The 20,453-nt window shown below is 51.0% G+C and overlaps 1 protein-coding gene across 6 annotated transcripts in view; it reads left to right on the top strand.

The window, feature by feature from the left end:
* Window positions 1-20,453, top strand: part of ZNF516 (zinc finger protein 516) — a 120,427-nt gene that overhangs the window by 91,706 nt on the left and 8,268 nt on the right. For 5 of the 6 annotated variants that reach the window (XM_070630291.1, XM_070630293.1, XM_070630290.1 and 2 more), the window contains exons 3-5: window positions 9,405-10,865; window positions 16,955-17,059; window positions 17,949-18,016. In XM_070630291.1, coding sequence (XP_070486392.1) covers window positions 9,405-10,865; window positions 16,955-17,059; window positions 17,949-18,016 — 1,634 coding nt within the window. The remainder of the gene's footprint in view (window positions 1-9,404; window positions 10,866-16,954; window positions 17,060-17,948; window positions 18,017-20,453) is intronic. The other variant, XM_070630296.1, reaches the window with a different exon arrangement.

Here is a 20,453-nt window from a genome sequence, read left to right as displayed (position 1 = left end):
GGCGTTGCCTCTCTTCGCTTCAAAAGCTGCACAGCGCTCCCCAGCTCCACTGAGGAAGCCGAGTTCCCTGCATGACCTCAGGGCTCCCAGGGACCCTGGCCCACCCCGGCCAGTCTGTTCTCCCCATCCCTTTCCAGCTGTGGATGCAGCAGATAGGTGCAGCGGGCTCGACAGCAAGGCCTGGGGCTCAGAGAGACATGTTGGGGTCCAGGCCCTACCACCCACCAACCCCAGCTGCTTTCGATAAACTGCTTTCTGCCTCAGTTTCTTTATCTGCAAAATGGGGATTGCAGCATTTACCTCCTCCATGTGATGCGAGAGGCAGATGACGAATGCCGAGGACTTAGCGTGCCTCCTGGGCTGTGTCAGTGAAGAGCTGTCGCCGGCTCATGGAGGGGAACTGCCGACATGTGTCTCGTGCCTGCTGCAGAGCAGGAACTCGTTCCCTCGGGGAGCCTCAGGGCCAGGCTCTGAGTGACGCCAGCCTGAGACTGAGCCAGGCGGTGCCGGCCCAGGATCTCGCCCGGTCTGCGGTGACCTGGCTTCTCCCCATCGTGTCCTGGCCCTGCCAGCTTGCAGCTCTGCAGTCCCATTCCCTGAGGGTAACGGGGCTGGCAGGCGCTGAGGGACTTGCCTGGCCACCAGCAGGTCCCAGGACACGAGCGGCCTGACTCTGGTGTCAACACGGGTGATACAGAGCAGCGATGTGGCATGCTGCGGGACACACAAACCCGCTCCTGTGTCCCCTTGGATTCCATTAGAGACCTTTGTGGCTCATGATCTCCTGCAAGCTTTGCTTGTGTTCATCCCAGAATTGGTCATCTGTGTTCACAACCTGGCCCTGGGGGGAGACAGTGGGGAGACCGGTCAATCTGTTGATGACGGGGGAAGTCATCTAAGAAAATCTTCCCATGTGCCCCCCACGTGGAGCTGTCACAGTGGCTCTGGGTTTAGCAGAAGGGGTCTGTCAAGGCTGTTTGAGGGGAAGGCCCACAGTAAGATCCAGGTGTTCATGGTTTGTGCTTGGTGGGTTGCATTAGCGAGAAGTTCCTGTTTTGTTTTTTGTTTTTTGTTTTAACCAAAAGAGTAGGCAGCTATAGACATAAGAGAGGCACCCGGCCATCGTCCTATAATAAACAAGCTGGTCTGAACTGTGCTCGCTCATTGTCGAGTATGAGGTGATGTAAGGTAACTGAGGATTGGAAAGGTGGCTATTCTTACCGAGCGCCTTTTCCCCAAACTGAAAACCACGTCCTCCTGCACATTCCAAGGTTCTGTGGAGCGATTGCTGTGTATGAGCTCCTCAGAGAGAAATAATAGGGTATTTTTAAAGTTATAAATTAAGCAATGACAAAGCATGTTTTTTTTTTTTTGCTGAGGAATGTTAGCCCTGTGCCCATCTTCCTCTACTTTGTATGTGGGACGCCTGCCACAGCGTGACTGCCGGTGAGTGGTGTAGGTCCCTGCCCGGGAACCGAACCTGGGCTGCTGAAGTGGAGCGCGCCAGACTTAACAACTAGACCGCAGGGCCAGCCCCAACAAAGCATTTTTTTTTAAAAAGAAGTGTTTCCCCCTCAATCACTCAAACATAGTGTGCACAGTCCACTAAAGCAGAGTGCATTGAGCAGGAATGATGACACTGAAGAGGCCTGTGAACCCAGCGCTTCCCTTCTGTTGGCAGTTACTGGGTCGCTTCTGTGCACGATCCTGAGAACCTGAGGCTGGAGGAAGGATGGAGCCCAGGAAGGTCGCCCCACATGGTTCCCACCAGCTGACTTCCAGTTGCTTCTTCACCTGCCGGGAGGGGCTTCCTCGTGCTGTGGCAGCGAGCTCTCTGCACTGGCCGCACTGGCCACACGTCACACCCGGTTCCCGATGACTCCCAGTTGTTTGTCCTGTGTTGACTCCCAAGTCTTGGCCACAGTCAGAATTACCTAGAGGTTTTCTAGAAAAAACCAATGTGTGGACCCCTTCTTTGAATGGTCCTTGGTTCTTGGTCTAGGCACCAGCCTTGTGAATTTCTTACTGGTGATGGTTCATGTTCTTTCCCCACGAATCTAGTGTACAGCCAGCACGCTGCCCTTGACGAACTAGTGATTCATGCATTCGTTCATTCAGTACCTACTGAGGGGATGTCAAAGCTTGCGGCAGTCCAGCCACGGCCTTCTTTTTTGGGTGCAACAGTCCAGGTTCCTGCGGTCATTCTTCATATACTTGTTTCCGGAAACCTCCCTGCGTAGGCCTGGTCTGCACACACCCGGCTCATCTTGTGTCTCCTTAGCGTGTGCTTCAGAGCCGAGATGGGCTACACGTGTGCTGGTCTGTGCCGGTCCTTCTCTGCCTGTGGCTGAGGATGCTTTCCTTGATCTAAAGCCCTGGGCCGTGACAACTCACACTGAGCTTGTGGTCCCCTAGGAGCCTGGAGTCCTTTTCACAGCTCAGCTCTTAGCCAGATCTTTCACTTGCTGCACTTGCTGTTTTTCCTTATGGGATTTTGTCGCCTTAGTTTTGGGCCTTTGTTCCGTCTTGTTGAAAACTTTTGAATCTCTGTGCATTCAGTGAAGGTTTTGGCTGTCCCTCCTAGCTGAGCGTCGCCGAGCCGCACTTCTTCATCTAGGCCATGGATGAAAGCAATGGAGGGGCTGTGGGGGCCCAGACGCTGTGGATCGTCTGCAGAACTTCCTCCCTGTTGATCCAGGCTGGGCACCCAGTCACGCCGTCCACCTCAGCGTTCTAACCCCGCCACGTTGGGGCTCGTCCCCCAGACTGTCGGGGGGGCCAGTCCCTGCGTTGCCTGTCCCTTGGATGACCAGCGTGGTAAACCTCTCGACAGGAAGTCATGCCGTACACCGGAGGGCTCTTACAGTGCTGTTGGTTTTTTTTTTTCTTGGCCAAACCTGGAGTAAAATATTTGAAACTCTTCCTACTTTATATACCCGACTACCAAGGGTCACAGAATTTGTCTAATCTGCTTTCTCAGCAGGGCAAATTGCAAAATATGTTTTGATCTGTGTTAAAATTTCTACTGACTACTTCGTTTGCTATTCAGTGTGGTTTAAGTCCCACAAATGTGGGTACAGTGTCGAAAAGTGAAGTTAGGTATTTAAGAATCCTTCGACGACAGGGGTGCTAGACTGCCCTCAGGTGTGGCCGCAGACGGGCTGCGTGTCGTCGGGCCGCGTGTCGTCTCTCCACGTTGTTAGCACGCTGGAGGGCCTGAAAGAGAAACGCGCTTTTCACCCACGCGTTTGACCTGAGCTTATGAACTGAGATGAGCGGGGAGCTTCCTGCCCCAACATCGTGATGTCCCGAGTCCTCGGATGGCCCTGTCCTCGCTGGCAGCAGGCCCCTGCAGGCAGCCAGGGAGCGGGGTCCGGGTGGGAATCCAGCATCACAGGCTCTACGTGCCCTGGGCCTTTTTTTCTCCTTCGTCCTGTGGAAAGAAGGGTGTGGATGTTATCCTGGCTTATTTGTGAACTGAGTTACAGTTCCTGGAATTGTGTAATAAAATATTTAAGATGCTTGGCTGCGTAAGTAAAATGTCACGTGTGGGTGTGAAAGTGTCGGTTGTAGAGACAACACTGGAAAATATTAAAAAGTTGAGCTCTCTGAATTCATCTGTTAGAAAGGAAATTACAGTGATAAAGAGTTGAGACATTCTAAACCAAATGAAGTCAATGCAAGACCTGTAGAGCGGCTGTGAGTTAAGGGACCTCTTCGCGGTGGTTCTGTTAAAGCCATTTTTGGGTTTGGGAGAGAAAAGTTGTATTCCCAAGATGCCTTGGAATTAAGATAGCTTCCCTGAATTTCTTAGAGTCCAATGATGCATCTCAGGCTTTCTTCCCTGCATAATTTTCATAGCTTGAAACTTTTGCCTTTTCTTAACCTTTAACTCAGTGCCATCCCTCCGCCCCTCCCTTGTCAGCCGGGAGTTTAATCAGATGTCCCCAGTGGATGCAGTGTTGACAGTTACCTGTCCTCCACTCCCTTGTCCCTTCCTGTTACTGTAGAGGAGGGCCTCCTGTTTCTTTACAGGAAGTCTGGTGACATTGACTGGACTGCAGAGGGGTCCACAGCTCCAGCAAGCTTGCCGCCTCCAGCGTTCCCGCGGCAGCCTGCCCTGCGTGTCACAAGGCCCTGGCAGAGCCCGAGCCCTGGACGGGACCTGCCAGCGCTCTGTGGAAACCCAGGGAGGCTGGGTGGCCGGGACCCTTTACATTTATGGGATTAGAGAAGTTCTGTCCATTACTTATAAATAATGACCGTTATGAAGCACAATCAAAGGAGGGAGAGAGAGGGGAAGAATCCTTGTTTCCAACATGTAGGAGGAGAAGCTGGACAAGGAAACGCTCTTGCTTAGAGAACATGGGAAGCAGCGTTTCAGGCAGGATGTTGACTGTTCGAGTGCCCGTTTCGTGGAAATGGAACTAGGGAGAAAGAGAGGTGGGAGGGGGCTGGCGGTCTGCGCGGCATCCCAGGGCCCCCCGGGAACGCCAGGTCCCTTCTTGTGCACAGGGGGCCGTGCAGAGAAGGGTGGTGCACCGCCCCTGGGGAGCCCTGGGTCCAGCGCTGGGTTAGCCGTCCTGTCACAGGGTCCCCTCATCGTAGCCAGGATAGGACCCAGGTCCACTGGCTCCCATGCCGGCTCTGTGACCTGGGCCCCACTTCATCCCTCTGAGTAGCCGCCACACGCAAGCTTGCTTTCGGGTTATGTGTCTTAATCGAGGGGGGAAAAGAAAAGTGGCCCGAAGATGCACTAAGAACAGAGTGCTTTAAAAATGGATGCAAAAATCGAAACAAGACTGCGCAGCGAAACCCAGGTAAGTTGTAAAAGTGAAAGGGGAACACTTAAAGATGGTTAAAATGGTAAATTTTTGTTAGAATAAAGAAATTAAAAAAGAGAGTGAAAGGGGAGTAATTTTTTTCACCAAGTACCTGGAATAACTGTATTTCTGTGTGAGTTTCAGGGGTGATGTGTGTGTGTATATGTTTAAGATGTTGCCTTGGATTTGAAACCAAGTCCCCACCTCCACTCCCTCCCTCGGGCTGTGGGAGTCCTCACGTGACGTGCTCCTGTGTGTGTGCAAGGTGGCCAGGCACCCCCAGATGGGGACCGATGTCATGTCCGCTAAAACTTGATCAGTGTTGGAATTTTAACCATTTCCAGGGAGGTCCTATTTAGAAAGATACACAGGAATTTAAGGTGTGTGTGGGTCATGTACGTTATCCAAAAAAGACTGTGTTGTGTGTGTGTGCACGTGTGTGTGATGGCGTTTACTCTGTCGTGTAGACATGCGTTGCATGCATGTGGCTCGTGACTGGTGCGTGCTTCCCAGAGGACTGCGTGGGCCTTTACGTTCTTCTTGAGGAGCCTGCTGTAGCATATGGGTTGTTACCGAAACCGAAGTGGGTACCCTTCCGGCGAGTTAAATCAGACTCTCCACCAGGAGTAGTTGTCTCACAAAGTAAAGTATATTCGCAGCAAATAGGAGACCACACGGAATCATTTCTGGAGTCACAGCTCTCTCGAACAAAGGGAAGCAGGGACGTTTGTTTGGGATGGGGAATGATATTCAAAAGGGAGAGGTGGGTATCCTCTTGCGCAGGCTCAGTGGGAAACATGCTTCCACACACACTGCAGGGGATGGGAATAAGGCCTAAGCTCCTCCTGGAGAGAGCTTAGCATTAAAACTAAGGCAGAGGTCACAGGCATGGCTCTCTGATGAGGCCTGGTCTGGTTCAGGGAGGTTGGTGAGGGCATTTCCTTAACATAACAAAAGGAGAAAAACAATTTGGAAAAACGGTTAAATGCTTCCAAACCCAGCCTCGAGTTCCCTGGGGCAGCTAAGCGGGTGACAGGGTCAGCAGCTGGACAGTGTCGATGCAAATAATCCATAACCAATCTATAAATGAAAATTTGGGGGAGTTTATTCTGAGCTAAAATCTGAGGACCATGGCCTGGGGCCTTTCTCCCCGAAGGAAGAAAGGGCACCAAAGAAGTGAGTTGTACAGAGTGGTTATATACCCCCAAAGAGGATGTTTCACATATTGAAATGTCCCTTTTTACAATAGTTGCGAGACTGCCCTGTTAGCACAGCGATTGATGGACACAGCAGGTAGCTTGCTGTCTGGGTGAACGCAGCAGGGTGGCAGGTCTGTTGTCTCGAGCTGGGTGGTCACAGGTGAGCTGGACGGTCAAAGGTGAGCACGGCAATCAGTTCCTAGCCTAAGGAAAGATGCTTATCCTTAAGGAAATGCCAATGTCGGGGGAAGTTACACCTTTATCTTAAGGCCATTTGTTCTTGCCATAGGAAATGTTTAAAGGGGATATACAATGCGTGCTCAACAGCCATGGTCAGGCCCTTTTGGAAAAGACAAGGGCCCAATTAGATTTACACCAAATGGCTTCCTCATGTACTCCAGTATATCCTATTGCTTGCCATTTGTATTTGTCAACAGCACAACTGAGACTCCCTGTGGGTCCAGTGACTTGTGGGCCTTTCTGAGCCTGTTTTCTGACCTCTAGATGCCTCCTCTTGGCCTTGTGGCCAAGATGAAATGCAGTTGTCTAGGTGAAACCATGTAATGCTCCGCACTCGTAGCTGTCTTTTACTTCTGTGAGTCTAGGAATGTGTTCCCGGCACGCTGCTCCAGTCGGAGCTGTGTGTTCATGGAGCACGGTGACCTCTGAGAACCGCGTCCCGGCAGAACCTCGGCTTGTTGCTGCAGAACCGGTGGAGGAATGAGGGGACAGCTGTGCTGGCTGCCGTCTGCAGGAGGAGTATGTGTGGAGGGGGGAGGCCTGTTTTGCGATGGTGGAACTTAGTTCGCTGGGAAGTCCACCTTGTGGATGAAATGCGCTCATGAATAAAGTCGGAGATGGCACCAAAGACCCCAGGAACAGAGACACTGGGTCCTGCTCCCCTTGCGACCTCTGGGGAGCCGCTTCATCTCAGCCTGCTCTGACCTGGACTTACTGAAGCTGGATGGTGTTAAGTGACCGCACTGTGCAGTCCACTCAGCTGAGCAGGTTTATTCCAGTGGCTTCCGTGCTGCTGGGTCCCCTTCTGCAGCCGTGGGGAGGACCTGAGATGGGGAGGCAGTGGGCGGGCCGGCCGGGCGGGCCTCCTCTGAGCAGACCTGGTGTCTGCTCTTGAAGTTCAAGTTCACCACACCTGTTAACCGAGGACCCTGGGTTAGCAAAGCCTCCAGGGCCTGAGAGCCGCGGGCTCCTGGTTGCAAGAAGCACTGGTCCCCAGCTTGCCCTCCTCTCGCCCTTGTTTTGGTCTCAAAGGATCTCTATTCCCCAATCTCAGTTGTCCTCCCGCAGTTAGAAGCCCGCTGGCAAACAGTCTCTTTTCTTGTTACCCTTCCCTCATTTCCTCTGATAACAGCTTTGCCCCGCCCCCCGTCGATGACTCTGATAGCTTTGTGCTCTGTCATTTGCTTTGATTTCTGACTTAGTGTCTTGGTCAGAGGAACTGGACGTTCTCTTGGGATGTTTTATTACCCTTTTCAGGAGCATAGCGTTCGAGCACTTTGACAGATGTGCTTTGAGAACCCCACAGATGTGCCGTGTCAGGTTACAGCAGCCTCATTGTTTCGACGTAGGAATTCTACTGATCGTCTTTGGCGTGTGTTTTCATAAATCCATATTCCTTTAATACAGGGAAAACTCGGTCCCCCAGCCGCAGGCGTTAGTCTGTTTGAAAATTTGCAAGTGCATTTGACATACTGAGCATTGTTCTGAATTAGACAAAGGCCCAACGTTCCCCTGGGTTCAGTTCCTGGGGAAATGCCCTTTTGTCCGTGGCGCTCTCCACAGCTGCCTAGGTTGCTTTCTGAGCAACATCAGGTACCGCATGTGACAGACGGACAGACCTGACTTCACTTAGATGTTAGCTTTTCTGGGCCAGCAGGAGTCATAAAATTTATCCCTCCTTTGTCTTATCTCCACCAATTCTGCTGATCACTTACAAACTGGTAATATTTTGTATGTGGACATAATCATTTAAAACTGCTTACGGGTGGCTCCCTAACTTCCTCCTAATTGAAAAGGAGCGTGGGTCACTGTCCTGCTTCAGATCTGTGGAAAATGCCCTCTGTGCAGGACGCTTTCATGCCTTTGTGAAGATCCCGTTGGAATAGATTTTTTACCAGCTTGGTGTGGTTCCTAAGTCTTAACTCCAAAAATGCGTAAACAGATACCTATGTTCCACTGGGGTATTAAAATCTCTAAAAAAACGTTACTTAAAACCCGCCAGCATTGGGCCTTCCCATAAGGGGACACCTGACGTGTTCCTCCATCTCCGCTGTGACACGGCTGTAATGGGATGAGACCTCTAGGGCGTATCGATGATGAAGCATCCACGCCCTGTGGTTCTGGAAGGTTTACGATATCCACACACATTTGTGCACCTTCTAGATTTTGACTTCTAGATTTAGTTAAACCCAAGGTCATCAATGCAGACTTAAAACGGGATTGTTGTTAGGTCGTGTCAAAGCCACTTGAGTTGTGGTCTAGGCCGACTGCAGGAGCTCTGGAACCTCCGCTCGGAAGGTCACGCGGCCCGGACATGGTGTTTCACCCGAGTGAAGCATCTGCTCGGGAAGAGACGGGTGCGGGTCAGCAGAGCCTTCCTGTGGGGGCGCTCCGGGCACAGGCCTCCTGTCCTGCACAGGCGCTCCGGGCCGGCCCCTCCAGCTGCGGAGAGCCGGGGCCCATCCAGGGCGCTCTGCTCTCGGGCCCCCTGTACGGGCAGGTGCATGGATAGCCTGACCCCACCCTCCCTCTGGTGGCTCCAGGGGAGACTTTCGGTGTCAGGCTTTAGACTCGAACGTTTCACCTCACAGGGAGGAGCACAGGGGCCCCTTCTGGATCAGGCCGAAGTCCCCTGCAGCCCAGCAGTGTCTGAGGGATCCCGGGGTAGGGTCAGCTCTGTCCCGTCCTGCCTCCGTGACCAGGGGCTGTGTCTGAGCCTCTGGGAGTCTTCCTCCCTTAGAGGGTTGGGGCGACTGTGCAGTCCACGGGCGCCCTAAGGAGGCTGCATTCAGAGAGGTCTTTAGAGGCCATGGGAAGCCTTATGCTGTTAGGAAGGGTTAAGTCTTTTTCCTGGTTTTTGATGTAATTGGTCACCCTCTGTTAACTAGTAACTGTAATTACAGGTAACTAGATAGGCCGCCATGTTGAGTCATTTAATCAGTTGAAAAGAGAAGGGCCCCCCCAAATCCCATCCCACTGCCTTCAAGTTTGGTCAGCTCTCCCAGGGCTTTCTGAGAGCCGACCCTTCTGGAAACGTCCGCTGTCATCCAACCACGCGCGTTCCCCTCTGCCCGTGCGGCTCTGTCTTTCTGTGTGTTCTGATGAGAAATGGTAACGTCACATTTTACATTTTGATCCTCAGGGGGAAGGCCACACCGCTGCTGCTTTGCTGAGGGGGTGGCCGCGACCGTGCTCTCCAACGGAGACCAGAGTGGCACACGTGGCGATCACACGTCAGGCAGAGACGCCAGCGAGCCCAGAGCGGGGCTCGCCGCCTCCGTGTCTGCACTTGAAAACAACAGCAGAGAAACTCCCAAGAGACCAGAGCAGCCTAGGTTTTCCATGGACTTAAAGATGCCAGCGTTTCGTCCCAAGCAAGAGGTCCCCAGCTCGAGGGACACTGCAAACTTCCCATCAGGTTCGGATCAGACTTTTCTGGAAGGAGCAGATTTGCAGCTCTTGTCAGAGAGCCAGGCTAGCCACCCGAAAGAGAAGCTGTCTGATTTGCACAATAAGGAGCTTTCTGGGGGAGGAAAAAGGGCGCCAGCCCCAGACCTGATCCCGCTAGACCTCAGCGAGCGGTCGACCCGGGATGACCCCAGCCATAAGGAGTTGGCCTCCGCCCTTCAAGCTGCTCTGGCCGTTCACCCGTGTCCTTACTGCAGCCACAAGACGTACTACCCCGAGGTCCTGTGGATGCACAAACGCATCTGGCACAGGGTCAGCTGCAACTCCATGGCCCCCCAGTGGATTCAGCCCAACGGTTACAAAAGCATCAGAAACAACTTGGTTTTCCTTGCCCGGAGTGGACGCACGGGCCCCCCGCCCGCCCTAGGGGGCAAAGAGTGCCAGCCTCTGCCCATTGCTCGGTTCACACGCACTCAGGTGCCGGGTGGGGCACCAGGGCTCAAAGGCAGCTCCTCACCTCTGGGCGTGACCGTGAAAGCCGCTAGCATACCTAAGAGCAAGGAGAGCCCTGGCGGGGGCCCCTGCGCTCTGTGGACGGCCGGCCCCGACGGGCATAGGCAGACCAAACCTGGCCACGGCCCGGAGCAGCACGGTGGCCCGGCACAGCTGCCCCCGCCAAAGCCCAAGCAGGAGGTCAGCCCCAGAACAGGGCCCGCGGCAGGCGGGGGTGGCTTCAGCAGAAGTGCCACCCCCACGCCCACTGTCATTGCCCGGGCGGGCTCCCAGCTCCCGGCCAACAGCAGGCCAGGGGACAAGTATGTCATCCCCCCGACGGGGGCCGGCCTTGGCCCCCCAAATAAGCACAGTGCCCCGGACCCCCTGAAAGCCAAATTCAGTCCTCAGTCTCAGGGTCAGCTGCATGTGAAAGGTGATGGGGGCCCCCCTCTACCTCCCCGAGAGCCCCCCTCCAAGGCCGGTCAGGAGCTGCGTCCGCTGGCCAGCTGTGGGGCGGGCTCCAGAGGGAACGCAGTCCTGCAGGCCCAGCCCGTCCTGCACTCCATCAAGCCGGAGCCTGCGTCCGAGGGCCACGAGAAGCGCCTGGACATCCTCAATATCTTTAAGACGTACATTCCAAAGGACTTCGCTTCCCTCTACCAGAGCTGGGGTGCCAACGGCCCTGCGCTGGAGCACAGAGGTAAGACGTGCGGGCCCCCTCCCCGCCAGCCCCCGTGGACACCGCCACGCGGTCAGCCTCTGTGGACCTCACGGGGCGGGGGGTGGCCTCTCCTGGGAAGGTCGCCGTGCTGCCCACCTGCTGTGTGTCTCAGTGCAGAAGGGAGCACAGCCCACCCGTCGCCCCCCTGCCCGCCCCAGAGCACGGCAGATGTGTGCTGCCTCCCCCGCCCGTCACTCAGCCTGCGGGGGTGCCTGCCTGGTGTCCGTGGGCATCTTAACCCGCGGCCCTGCAGGGCTTCCCTCCTGGCCGTGTGGATTTGAAAATCCGGTTACATCTCCTCCATGCTGAAGGTTGACAGGAGCAGGCGCCCTTGGTGGCACTGCACTTGGTCATTTTAAACAGAGTCCGTAGATATTCCTTGTCCCTTGTCTCTCAAAGGACGAGAATGTTCATTGGAAGCGATTATGTTTTATTTTTATACACATATGATTAAAAAATAGCTATCAGTGCTCCAGCATAGGTAAGCAGAGCCTGGCCGGGTGTGCACCTACCATATAAAGTTTGGGGAATTGACTTGTGCTAGAATTCCAGAAAAAATATACCTTAAATGGTTATCTTCCTTTCCTCCAGTATTTTGGTATTGGTCCCTTCAAGTATTGGTATTAAGGACTTGCCAGCAGTCTCCGCACGCTCCGTGAATGCGTGCATTGGGTATGGTGCCATTGTTCTTGATTGTAAAGTGGAGGTACTCTCACTTAACGTCCAGAACACTGGGAAATCTCAGTATTTCCTATTAAAAACCAAAAACACCAGGCAAACACAAACCCGCAGGGAGCTCTGTTCCTGAGCTTGTTACCTGGGTGGTCCTGAGCCTTCTTTGGACAGAATTGTACATCCTGCACCTGTCATTCCTTAAAGTGGATTACCATTTACAGTGACCTTTCAGATCTGGTCCCTCAAATTCCAGGATGTTGGGAGCACTTTTGGAGGATGTGGTTCAACGTTTGAGAGAAGTGTGTCAACAGAGAGGCACCCCAAATCCACTGCGGATGAATGTGGGTCTCTGCTTTTCTCCCATGACTTATGGAACCTTTGGGCCCTCAGGCTCGGGATGGTCAGGCTCGGGATGGAGCGATGCCCTTGGTTCGTGTTTACTCTTAAAGGAAAACTAAGGTGTTTTTCAAATAGGGGAAAGCTCAGGTGTCCCACAGTCTGAGAGATTTTGCCAGTGGGCCCTCATTCGTGGCTGGCGTTTGTCCTGTTTCCAGTTGCGTGGAGCTCTGTGGCTCTTGCTCCGTGCCAGCGCTTACTGTGAACTTTCTAGAATGAAGCTGAGGGCCTGGGAGTTCGGAGGCTGTGGGAGGCTTTACACAGAGGTGTTCATCAGACGCAGCGAGCACTGGTGTGTCCTGTGTGAGGTTCTCGTCCCTTCTCCTGGCAAAGTGCTCTGTGCTTAAGGTGTAACTGGGCACATGCCCCTTGGCTGGCGGTAAAAGGCAGCGGCCACATGGCTTAGCGTTTTCATGTTTCACTTAAATAAAGTGAGCTTTACACAGTCTTAGCGATATTTTCCAATCACACAGATTATTGCTATGAAATGGAATAAAAGCATATTGGTTAGCCTTTTGGATCTCACGCCAACCTCATTTCTTTGGATGTGGGTTTTCTTAGACCCTAAAGCCGAGAAGTTTTTGACATGAGGTGACCAGCGAGTCTCAGCGGGGACCCTGGGTTCTTCCCCTTGGCCGTCCGTCCAGTCCTTCGCCGTGACTGCAGCCTCCCAGGGGAGTGGGCCAGATGTGTGCACCAGTGTTTTAATGACTTCCACTTAGTAAACCGGACTTGTAATTTAATTACTTACACCCTAATGGCCTACAAGAATCACACAGTTCTAAAGCTGCCAATTTACACCTAGTAAGCGGCATACCCAGTTTTTAAAGGCCCTTTGTGCCGTCCTGTGGGCCTACATTGTTGTTTCTTCCCCACCCCCCACCCCCAAAAAGTAGAAGTGAGTTTTAAGTTACGGATTTGAGAATTTCAGATGACAGAATTTGAAGTCAAAGTAGCCTGAAATGTTTTCTTTTTCCTTCAAATTTTTTCAGTTAATGATTCTAAGGCTTTTTTTTTTTTTTAGAGAGAGGTTAAATATTTATCTTTCAAATATGGAAAACGTGAAATTGTCCATAAATCATGTATGTTCTTCTTGGACTATTTACCCTTCTAATGTGCACACTGAAATATAGTTAGGTGTAAGGCAGCAAATTTATGGTGTTAAAGGTCACTCTGATGGGGGTTTCTTAAGGGAAGTGTTTTAAAATTTTTGGCCTTCATACGCTAGTTAATAAGCACACTTTTAGAACCATAGCTTCCCGGGTTTAGGGAAGAACTGAGATCGGCTTGTCGCAGTACTTTGGCCGGCGTGCCTGCGGGTACTGAACGTCCTGGTGAGGAGGGACCCGCTCCCCCCGGATGGCCCCTTTCTCTCTGCTGGAGCTCTGTGGCTCCTGGTCCCGATGTGCGGGCCGATGAGAGCAAGCCGAGAGCTCCTGGGCGTGGCAGTCTGCTGAGTCTTCCAACGCCGCCCTCCGTCTTTCCTGGGGCCCGTCTCAGGCTCCGGCACCCTGATGGTGATCTTCAGCGATCCCTTCCTGGCCTCCAGGGCCTCCACGCTTCCTTTCTCCTTCTTTGCATGTTTGTTTATGACGCTCTTGTAGCTGGAAGGAAATCCAGCGGGCTTGGCGCGGTCTGACTGTTTGAGAGGCGACCAGAGTGTTAATGTTTCCTGTTACGGACACTCTACCTCTGTTTCTGCAGCCGAGGAAATAGCTGCCGCCAACAAAACATGGCATTCCTGACACATGACTGAATGCTCCAGTCACCAAACTTTCTGAGCTTCTGTTGTCCACTTGTTGCTAGGCACCCATTCCTTCCTAAGCATTACACAGTTGAGTTTTGCGTCACAAATCTCAAATTTTATTGAATTCATCTCTCTTCAAAATAATCTTTGGGCTTGTCCCAGTCGGTGAGTCTGTCTGCACTTTCTGGATCTGATTTGGTTGTCTGGCGCATTTGGGGTGTCGTCTGCAGAGCCGAAGGTCGTAACCTCTCCGTGCAGACCACTGATTGAATGTCCTGTCGTAGGGCCCCTTGTGCTAGGGAAGGCAGACCTGTGCAGACGAGAACCTTCTTAAAGAAGAGGCATGCATCGATGGCGTGCGTGACCTAGTCGTGGAGCCGGAGTGATGCTGTGGCTTTTCACTGGATGTGTTCTACTTAAGCAGAGAACATCTCTATCAGGAGAGGCCGAAAAGACACACGTTTTTTCAGAATTTAAGAAAGAGAATTCTCAGAGAACTTTTCCCCGTGTGTGTTTTGACGGCATGACGTTTATGTGGAACTGGATGGTCTAGAAACCCTGAGAGGGGAAAGGATGACACACGGACATGATCCTCGTCACTTTCCTTAGGGGCCTGCACGCTAACCCTTTAAGAGGGAAAAATGCTACATTTTCTTTTTTTTTTTTTGTGCCTTTGTTTATTTTATTTATTTATTGAGGTAACATTGGTTTATAACAGCATATAAATTTCAGGTGCACATCGTTATAGATTTCGATTTCTGAAAAACGTGACATTTTCTACAGTTGTTCTTACAGTGTGGCTATCAAGTCTGGAAACATATATGAGTATAACATGAATGGTTTGTTGATAGAATAGTTATAAGATAACAAATTTTCCATGTTTCCAGACTTTGTGGCTAGCCTATATTATATGTATTTTAGAATAAAAAATTGAAGATAATAGAATAGGATGATTCTAGATAGAATAATATATAAAGGTCTTTCTTAATTGGGACTTAAAAAAATCATTTATAGTAAGGACACATTAATATGACAATGAGGAAGGACCGTACTTCCTTTGTTTGAATGTTTGTCAGCTGTTTGCAGGATCTTCCCAGCCTCCTGCTCCCCCGGGGTGGGCGTACTACAGCATCCTGAAGTTAAGTGTGCCGGGCTGTGGAGAAGAGTCTGCACGTGCCTCTGGAATATTCCGAGGCCTCTGCACTTTCCTATATACAGCCTGAGTTTCTAGGTCAGAGAGTAGAGCTGTCTGCTCACCAGGTAGTCTTCAATTCAAATGAAGTTTATAACCTTTTTGATTAACTCAGAATTTTGTAGTAGCTTGGGCATAATATTATTGACCATAAAGGGCAAGGGTCTTTTCTTTAAAAAGTAAAGAGAAAGTGATATGGTAAAATGCACGAGTACACTGTGTGTGTGTGTGTGTGTGTGTGTGTGTAGTGGATGCACATGCTGATGCCTACTTAATTCAGGGAAATAGGGATAGAAGTGCTTTGTTTTGTCTGCTGCTAGTTTGGATAGGAAATAGCCAGCTAAAAGAACTACTTAGAAAAAAGTATTATAATGACTTAGTTTTTGAATGTTGTGAATGTCAGATGCAAATGCCATCTTGCTTATCACCATCGTTCATAGGTATCCTGGGTAGGCATAGTTAGAATCTAGATTGAGACATAGTCCGATGAACCTAGAAAAATCCGGACCACGAAGTAATTTCAGAGCTTGTTCTCTTAGGAACTCAACTGCATAGTGCTTATAATGAAAAGGAATGGGGAACAAAATTGCATTTGAAGTTGAGGTTTTCCTGGACCAGAATAAGAGGAAGGAAGCATCTTCCTGAAAGACATATTGAATTAGTGATTGACAGTGGTGACATTTCGAGACAGATATGTATACTCCAAACTCTGTGGATGTGGGGTGTCTGGGCACCCTTAGGAGCCCCCGGGCCCACTCTTGGGCCTAGGCCTGCATAGATCATCCAGAGACAGCCCTCCTGAGCTTTCCTTCCACCCAGCGTGCTCGGTTAAGACTCTTGGGAAGAGGACGCACGCAGTCGCAGTAACACGGAGCAGCCGGCACCCGGAGCCGCTCTGGCCTGGTCACGGTTTGGATGTTTCACAGCGAGTGGGGCACCTGTCCCCATTAGTAAGTGGTTTTTCATTAATGACAATGAGACCAGCGCTAGTTAAAATGCCTTATTATTCTTTCTGTGTTCCTGAATGAGGCAGTGGGAAATTGAGAACTTTGTGGGCAAGTTCTTAAATTTCTCCATGACTCCTGTTCATGACGTGTCCGATGAGAAATCTGACAAGATCTGCCTTGCCGTTCATGCATTTCTTTGGTTGTCTCCATAGTGTAAAAATGACTTTACATTATTTTTGCCTGTTGAGGCACTCTGAGTTAGGGTAAGAAGCAGCAGGATTTGGTTTCTGCTTATTTGACTCAGACCCCTTGTCCTCCTTTCATTTGCCTTTTACACCCCACTGTCAGACTCAGGTCCAGAAACCTCAGCTCAAGGAGCATCATTGAAGAAAAATTGTCATTTTAGGGGTAACCTTTCCTAGTTAGTATTTCTGCTTTTTGTTTTTCTGTTGAGTTGAGTTACCACTGAGCCTAACAGCGAATATCAGGCTCGGGGAAATCTCTCTGGAGCTACATCGTGTGACAAATTAGCCTTTTCTTCAGAGAGGCGCCCCGAACCAGGACAGGCGGCTGCCCAGACTAGTCCGTGGCCTCTGCCTCCCTTTCTGAGAAAGGCGGGCGTGTCTTTCAGGCTCAGGACGGAGGGAAGCTGCAGCCAGTGCTTTAGGACTGGGCTCATTCCCAGGCGTCCCATCTGTGCTCGGAGCCCCCACATGGGTGAGGGGCCAAGGGCCTGGGGCCCTGGGGTGTGGCCCTACAGCATCCTGGTCCCTGCGCCGGCCTGACACACAGCCTCCCTCGACTTACGTGACAAGCTACTGACAGAGCCCTTGGTGGCGGGAGCCTCCAGCCACTTCAGGCCCACCTGACAGGCCGCCACACCGTGCTTCGGGGGGTGTTAATTTGCTCTGATTTATGCTCCCTCGTGGTCCTGCGTGCGCCTGGCTGTCAGGGAGCCTCAAGGAAGGCTGGCAGTTGTCACTCAGGGCCTGGAGGTACCTCCACCGTGACATGCCAGACAGACTAATGATGTTTTCCTCTCGCCCGCCCCCCCCCCCCCCCAAATCCCCCTGCCGCCTCACCTGCACCCACCCACGGCCACCGCCACCAGGGACGCTCCGGACACAGGCCCGGCCAGGAGACTTCGTCTGCGTGGAGTGTGGGAAGTGCTTCCACCAGCCCAGCCACCTCAGGACCCACATGCGGGCTCATGCAGGTACCCCACCCGCCACTCTGACATCCCATGGCCATCTGCGTACCCAAGGAGGGTGTGGGGGAGTGAGGTCCCCCTGCTGGTTGTTCCATTCTCCACGCTCGGTGACATGTATAAATCTCGCTGTGAGGTGGGGGGAACATGTCCTCTTCTGCGATTACACACTTGACTCTCCTGTCCAGCACCTGAAAGGAATTTTTCTTTGCATCCCAGTGCTGTGTGGTTTAATTTGGGATAAGCCTGTTTGCAAATGTTCCATTTTAATTAGGGAGTAGACTCCTCAGACGTGAATATGCTAACGAGGTATGCTGCCACCAGCACACACTGAAATCAAAGCACCCTTTCAGCATGGCACACGGCAACGGTTCCTCGTTGGCAGTGACTGGCTGCTGGGGTGTATGCCCAGGCCCCCTTTTGGACTGGTCAGTGATGGATGGTCCAGTCCCTGGGCCTTTTTGTAAAGAGCTCTCCTGAGACCACATCAGGCTGAGAGCAGGGTGTGTGAAGACACCACCCAGCTCCAGGGAGACAAGACCAGCGTTCTTTATCAGAAGTGTGAACGATGCATACATAAGCCAGTCTGATGCAGAATGACAGAGGCCAAATGGTAAGTAATGCAGGAGGAGGGTCCCTCTGCACACACACTGATAATTAATGTTGTCAGTGATGACTTTCTTCAGCAGCAGAGTCTGAATTAAAAAGGGCAGTGGCCCCGGGCAGCATCCTCACAGTCTCTTACAGTAAGTGTTACGGTAAATTGGTATTTTCCGGCCACAGGCTAGGCGCTGGTGTCTTTTTTTGTGAAGTGCTTAATGTTTAATGGACTCCTTTAGTGTGGTGGCGTGATGAAGCCTGCGTGTTCATCTGCTAACGCACCCCCTTGTTCCCACAGAGGCGTTTGAGTCTAATGGTCTCCGAGGTGCTGATGCCCACGCCACCTCCACAGATGCCCCCAAACAAGTAGGTCTTCTGATTAATTGGGTGTTTGGGTTTTAATGTGGTCACTGGAAAAAGGTGCGCCATGATGTTCATCACGAAAGCACCAAATGGTCTTTGAGGAGCTCTGTCAATAATTTTAGGGTACTTTGACTTAGAACCCAGTCCTTCCAGGCAGTGTGTAGGCGGTTGATAGACACTGAAGGTCTCTGAGCCAAGATTCTGTGGATGAGGTCAATGCAGCTACTTTCCATCTTGCTGGGGACGAGGGAGTTGGGAGACACTGGTGGTGGCTTTAAAACACTAGAAATTCGTACTTTTCCGCACAAGATGTTTCTGCATGTAAGCTTGCTTGAGAACAGATTATGCTTTGTCTCCTTCCTTCAGAACAGAATTTTTGTTTTGCTCCATAAGAAGTGTTCTGCTGAACGTGGTGTTTTGTGGCCGTGTCCTCTTCTGGTTTGATTATCTGTGTTACGCACACCCTGGCACAGCCATGGTGCCTCAAAGCACTTGTTTGCATGTACGTATAATGTGTGTTACTGTAGATCTGTGGCCTTGGTATGTAAACCATTCAGAATCCACAACACGTGGCAGAGCTCTTGGACACAAATGCCGATGGGATACCGTGTCTTGCTGTAAGGCAGGGAAGCGTGCTCCTCTGTAGGTGGCCCTCTTTTACCGTGGGCTGAGAGCACGAGGTTTTAGAGCTCTTCTCCCTTCTCACCCCTCTTACTGAATGTCACGCCCATCCTCTCGTTCTCCCATGAGCATTTTCTACATAACTTTCTTGCTTTCTAACCGGTTGCCTTAGAAGATTGTGTAACTGCAAGCTCTCCCCTTTGCAAATGAAGGAGGGTTTCTTTGCCACCAGAGTAAACATCAGAGGCCCTGTTGGGGTGTCAGACCAGGGGGTATGCCCTCCCCAGCAACTGGGATCACCTGTGGGATCTGCGGTTGCTGACGATGATGATGGTGATGGAGATGTCAGGGGAACCTCAGGAATCACTTCAGCCCGTTTCAGTGGGAGGGAGTGGTAGGAGATCAGAGCCGGCTTTGCCGAGGGCCAGCTGCGGGTTCACGGTTGAGCTGACTCAGCACGACGTACCCCGATCAGGGTGCTGTTTTTGTTTTTCGGTGCATTTTTAGAATTCCTATTTGTTGGGAGAAGCCTTTTCTTCATGTATCTTTGACAAAATGCCTTGCCGTTTGTGGTAGTTTTTAATAAGTGACTTTTGTCTCCCTTAGTAAAACCCCTAGTTTTAGAATGTAAAGCTGTTATTTCATGATAGTATGACAGTTTATGGAATAAATAGCATCTTGCTGAATGCTGGATTGAAAGACTGCTGAACGTATGTGACCTCAACTTGAATTAGGTAGCACTGTCCTTTTTAACAGAAGTAAGACCCCCCTCACGACAGGAGTCACCGTGATGTGTCCGTGGGATGCAGTAACAGCAAGGTCGTGCCCTAATTGGAGAATTACATACTGCGATTACAGCTGGAGTCAATCCAGAGTGTTCCTGCCTACACAGGCAAGCATTAAATCCACTGAAGACGTGGCTTTTGATAAGAGTGTTGGACGGGGGCAGGGGCACCAGGCAGCTCCCCGAATAACTCAGTGAGATTCCTCAGGACACACGTCAGTTTGTTTGCTGCATATTAATTCCACCTGAGCCTCTTTAAAATGCTTCTGTCACAGGGAGAAATGGGTCAACAAAGCAAATCACTTGGACTGTAGTTTAAATTATTTCTATGTTCCTTATAGTCTTGCTCGCAATTCATAACAGTTGTTACTCATCCTTGATTATGATAGAGAAGAGATGTATTTATGTTTTTGTCTGTCTCTATAAATTCAAGTTCTGCTGTTTTATCCTTATTACCAGCTAACCTGTTGGTTTCATGTAGACAGTGGCTTCCTGCCGTGGTCTCGGTAACGATTAACTCCTGGTGCTTGGCCCTCGGTGGGTCAGCTGTCTGTCTTTTCGTCTCCTCTCGTTCAGGACTGTGATAGTAAAACTGAGCTGGCTTTGTATGCGTCCCTCGTTAGTAGTTAGTTAGGCCGCCAGTTTGTAGAATTCTGTACTCGAGATGGTGTCTTCAGGTACTGCTTTTTGTCCTTTGTTACATTTAAAGTAGCTTTTGTTGCTGAATCATGAGATATTCTGGTTCTCTAAGCAAATTCCATTTTCCTTAAGGTACTCTGGAACTGTACCTTTAACAATTCCCGGAGAGATGTCCTGCCAGGGTAATTGACAAACACATCACTAATAGGTAGAGGTTTAAATCTTAGCGTCCTTCTTCCTTATCCTGTAGTTCTCATTGTTTATACAAAAATCGCAATTGCTGTCTTAGATTTAGGATGCGTTATAGACTGATGGAACAATTCTGTAGTTCTTTATATCTAGAATGGGACTCATTATACTTATCTGCCACATTCTTTCTCATGTTTCACATGCTTT

This window comes from Equus przewalskii, chromosome 7 (genome assembly GCF_037783145.1).
Source record: "Equus przewalskii isolate Varuska chromosome 7, EquPr2, whole genome shotgun sequence".
NCBI lineage: Eukaryota > Metazoa > Chordata > Mammalia > Perissodactyla > Equidae > Equus > Equus przewalskii.
This window is presented reverse-complemented; position numbering and strand designations above follow the sequence as displayed.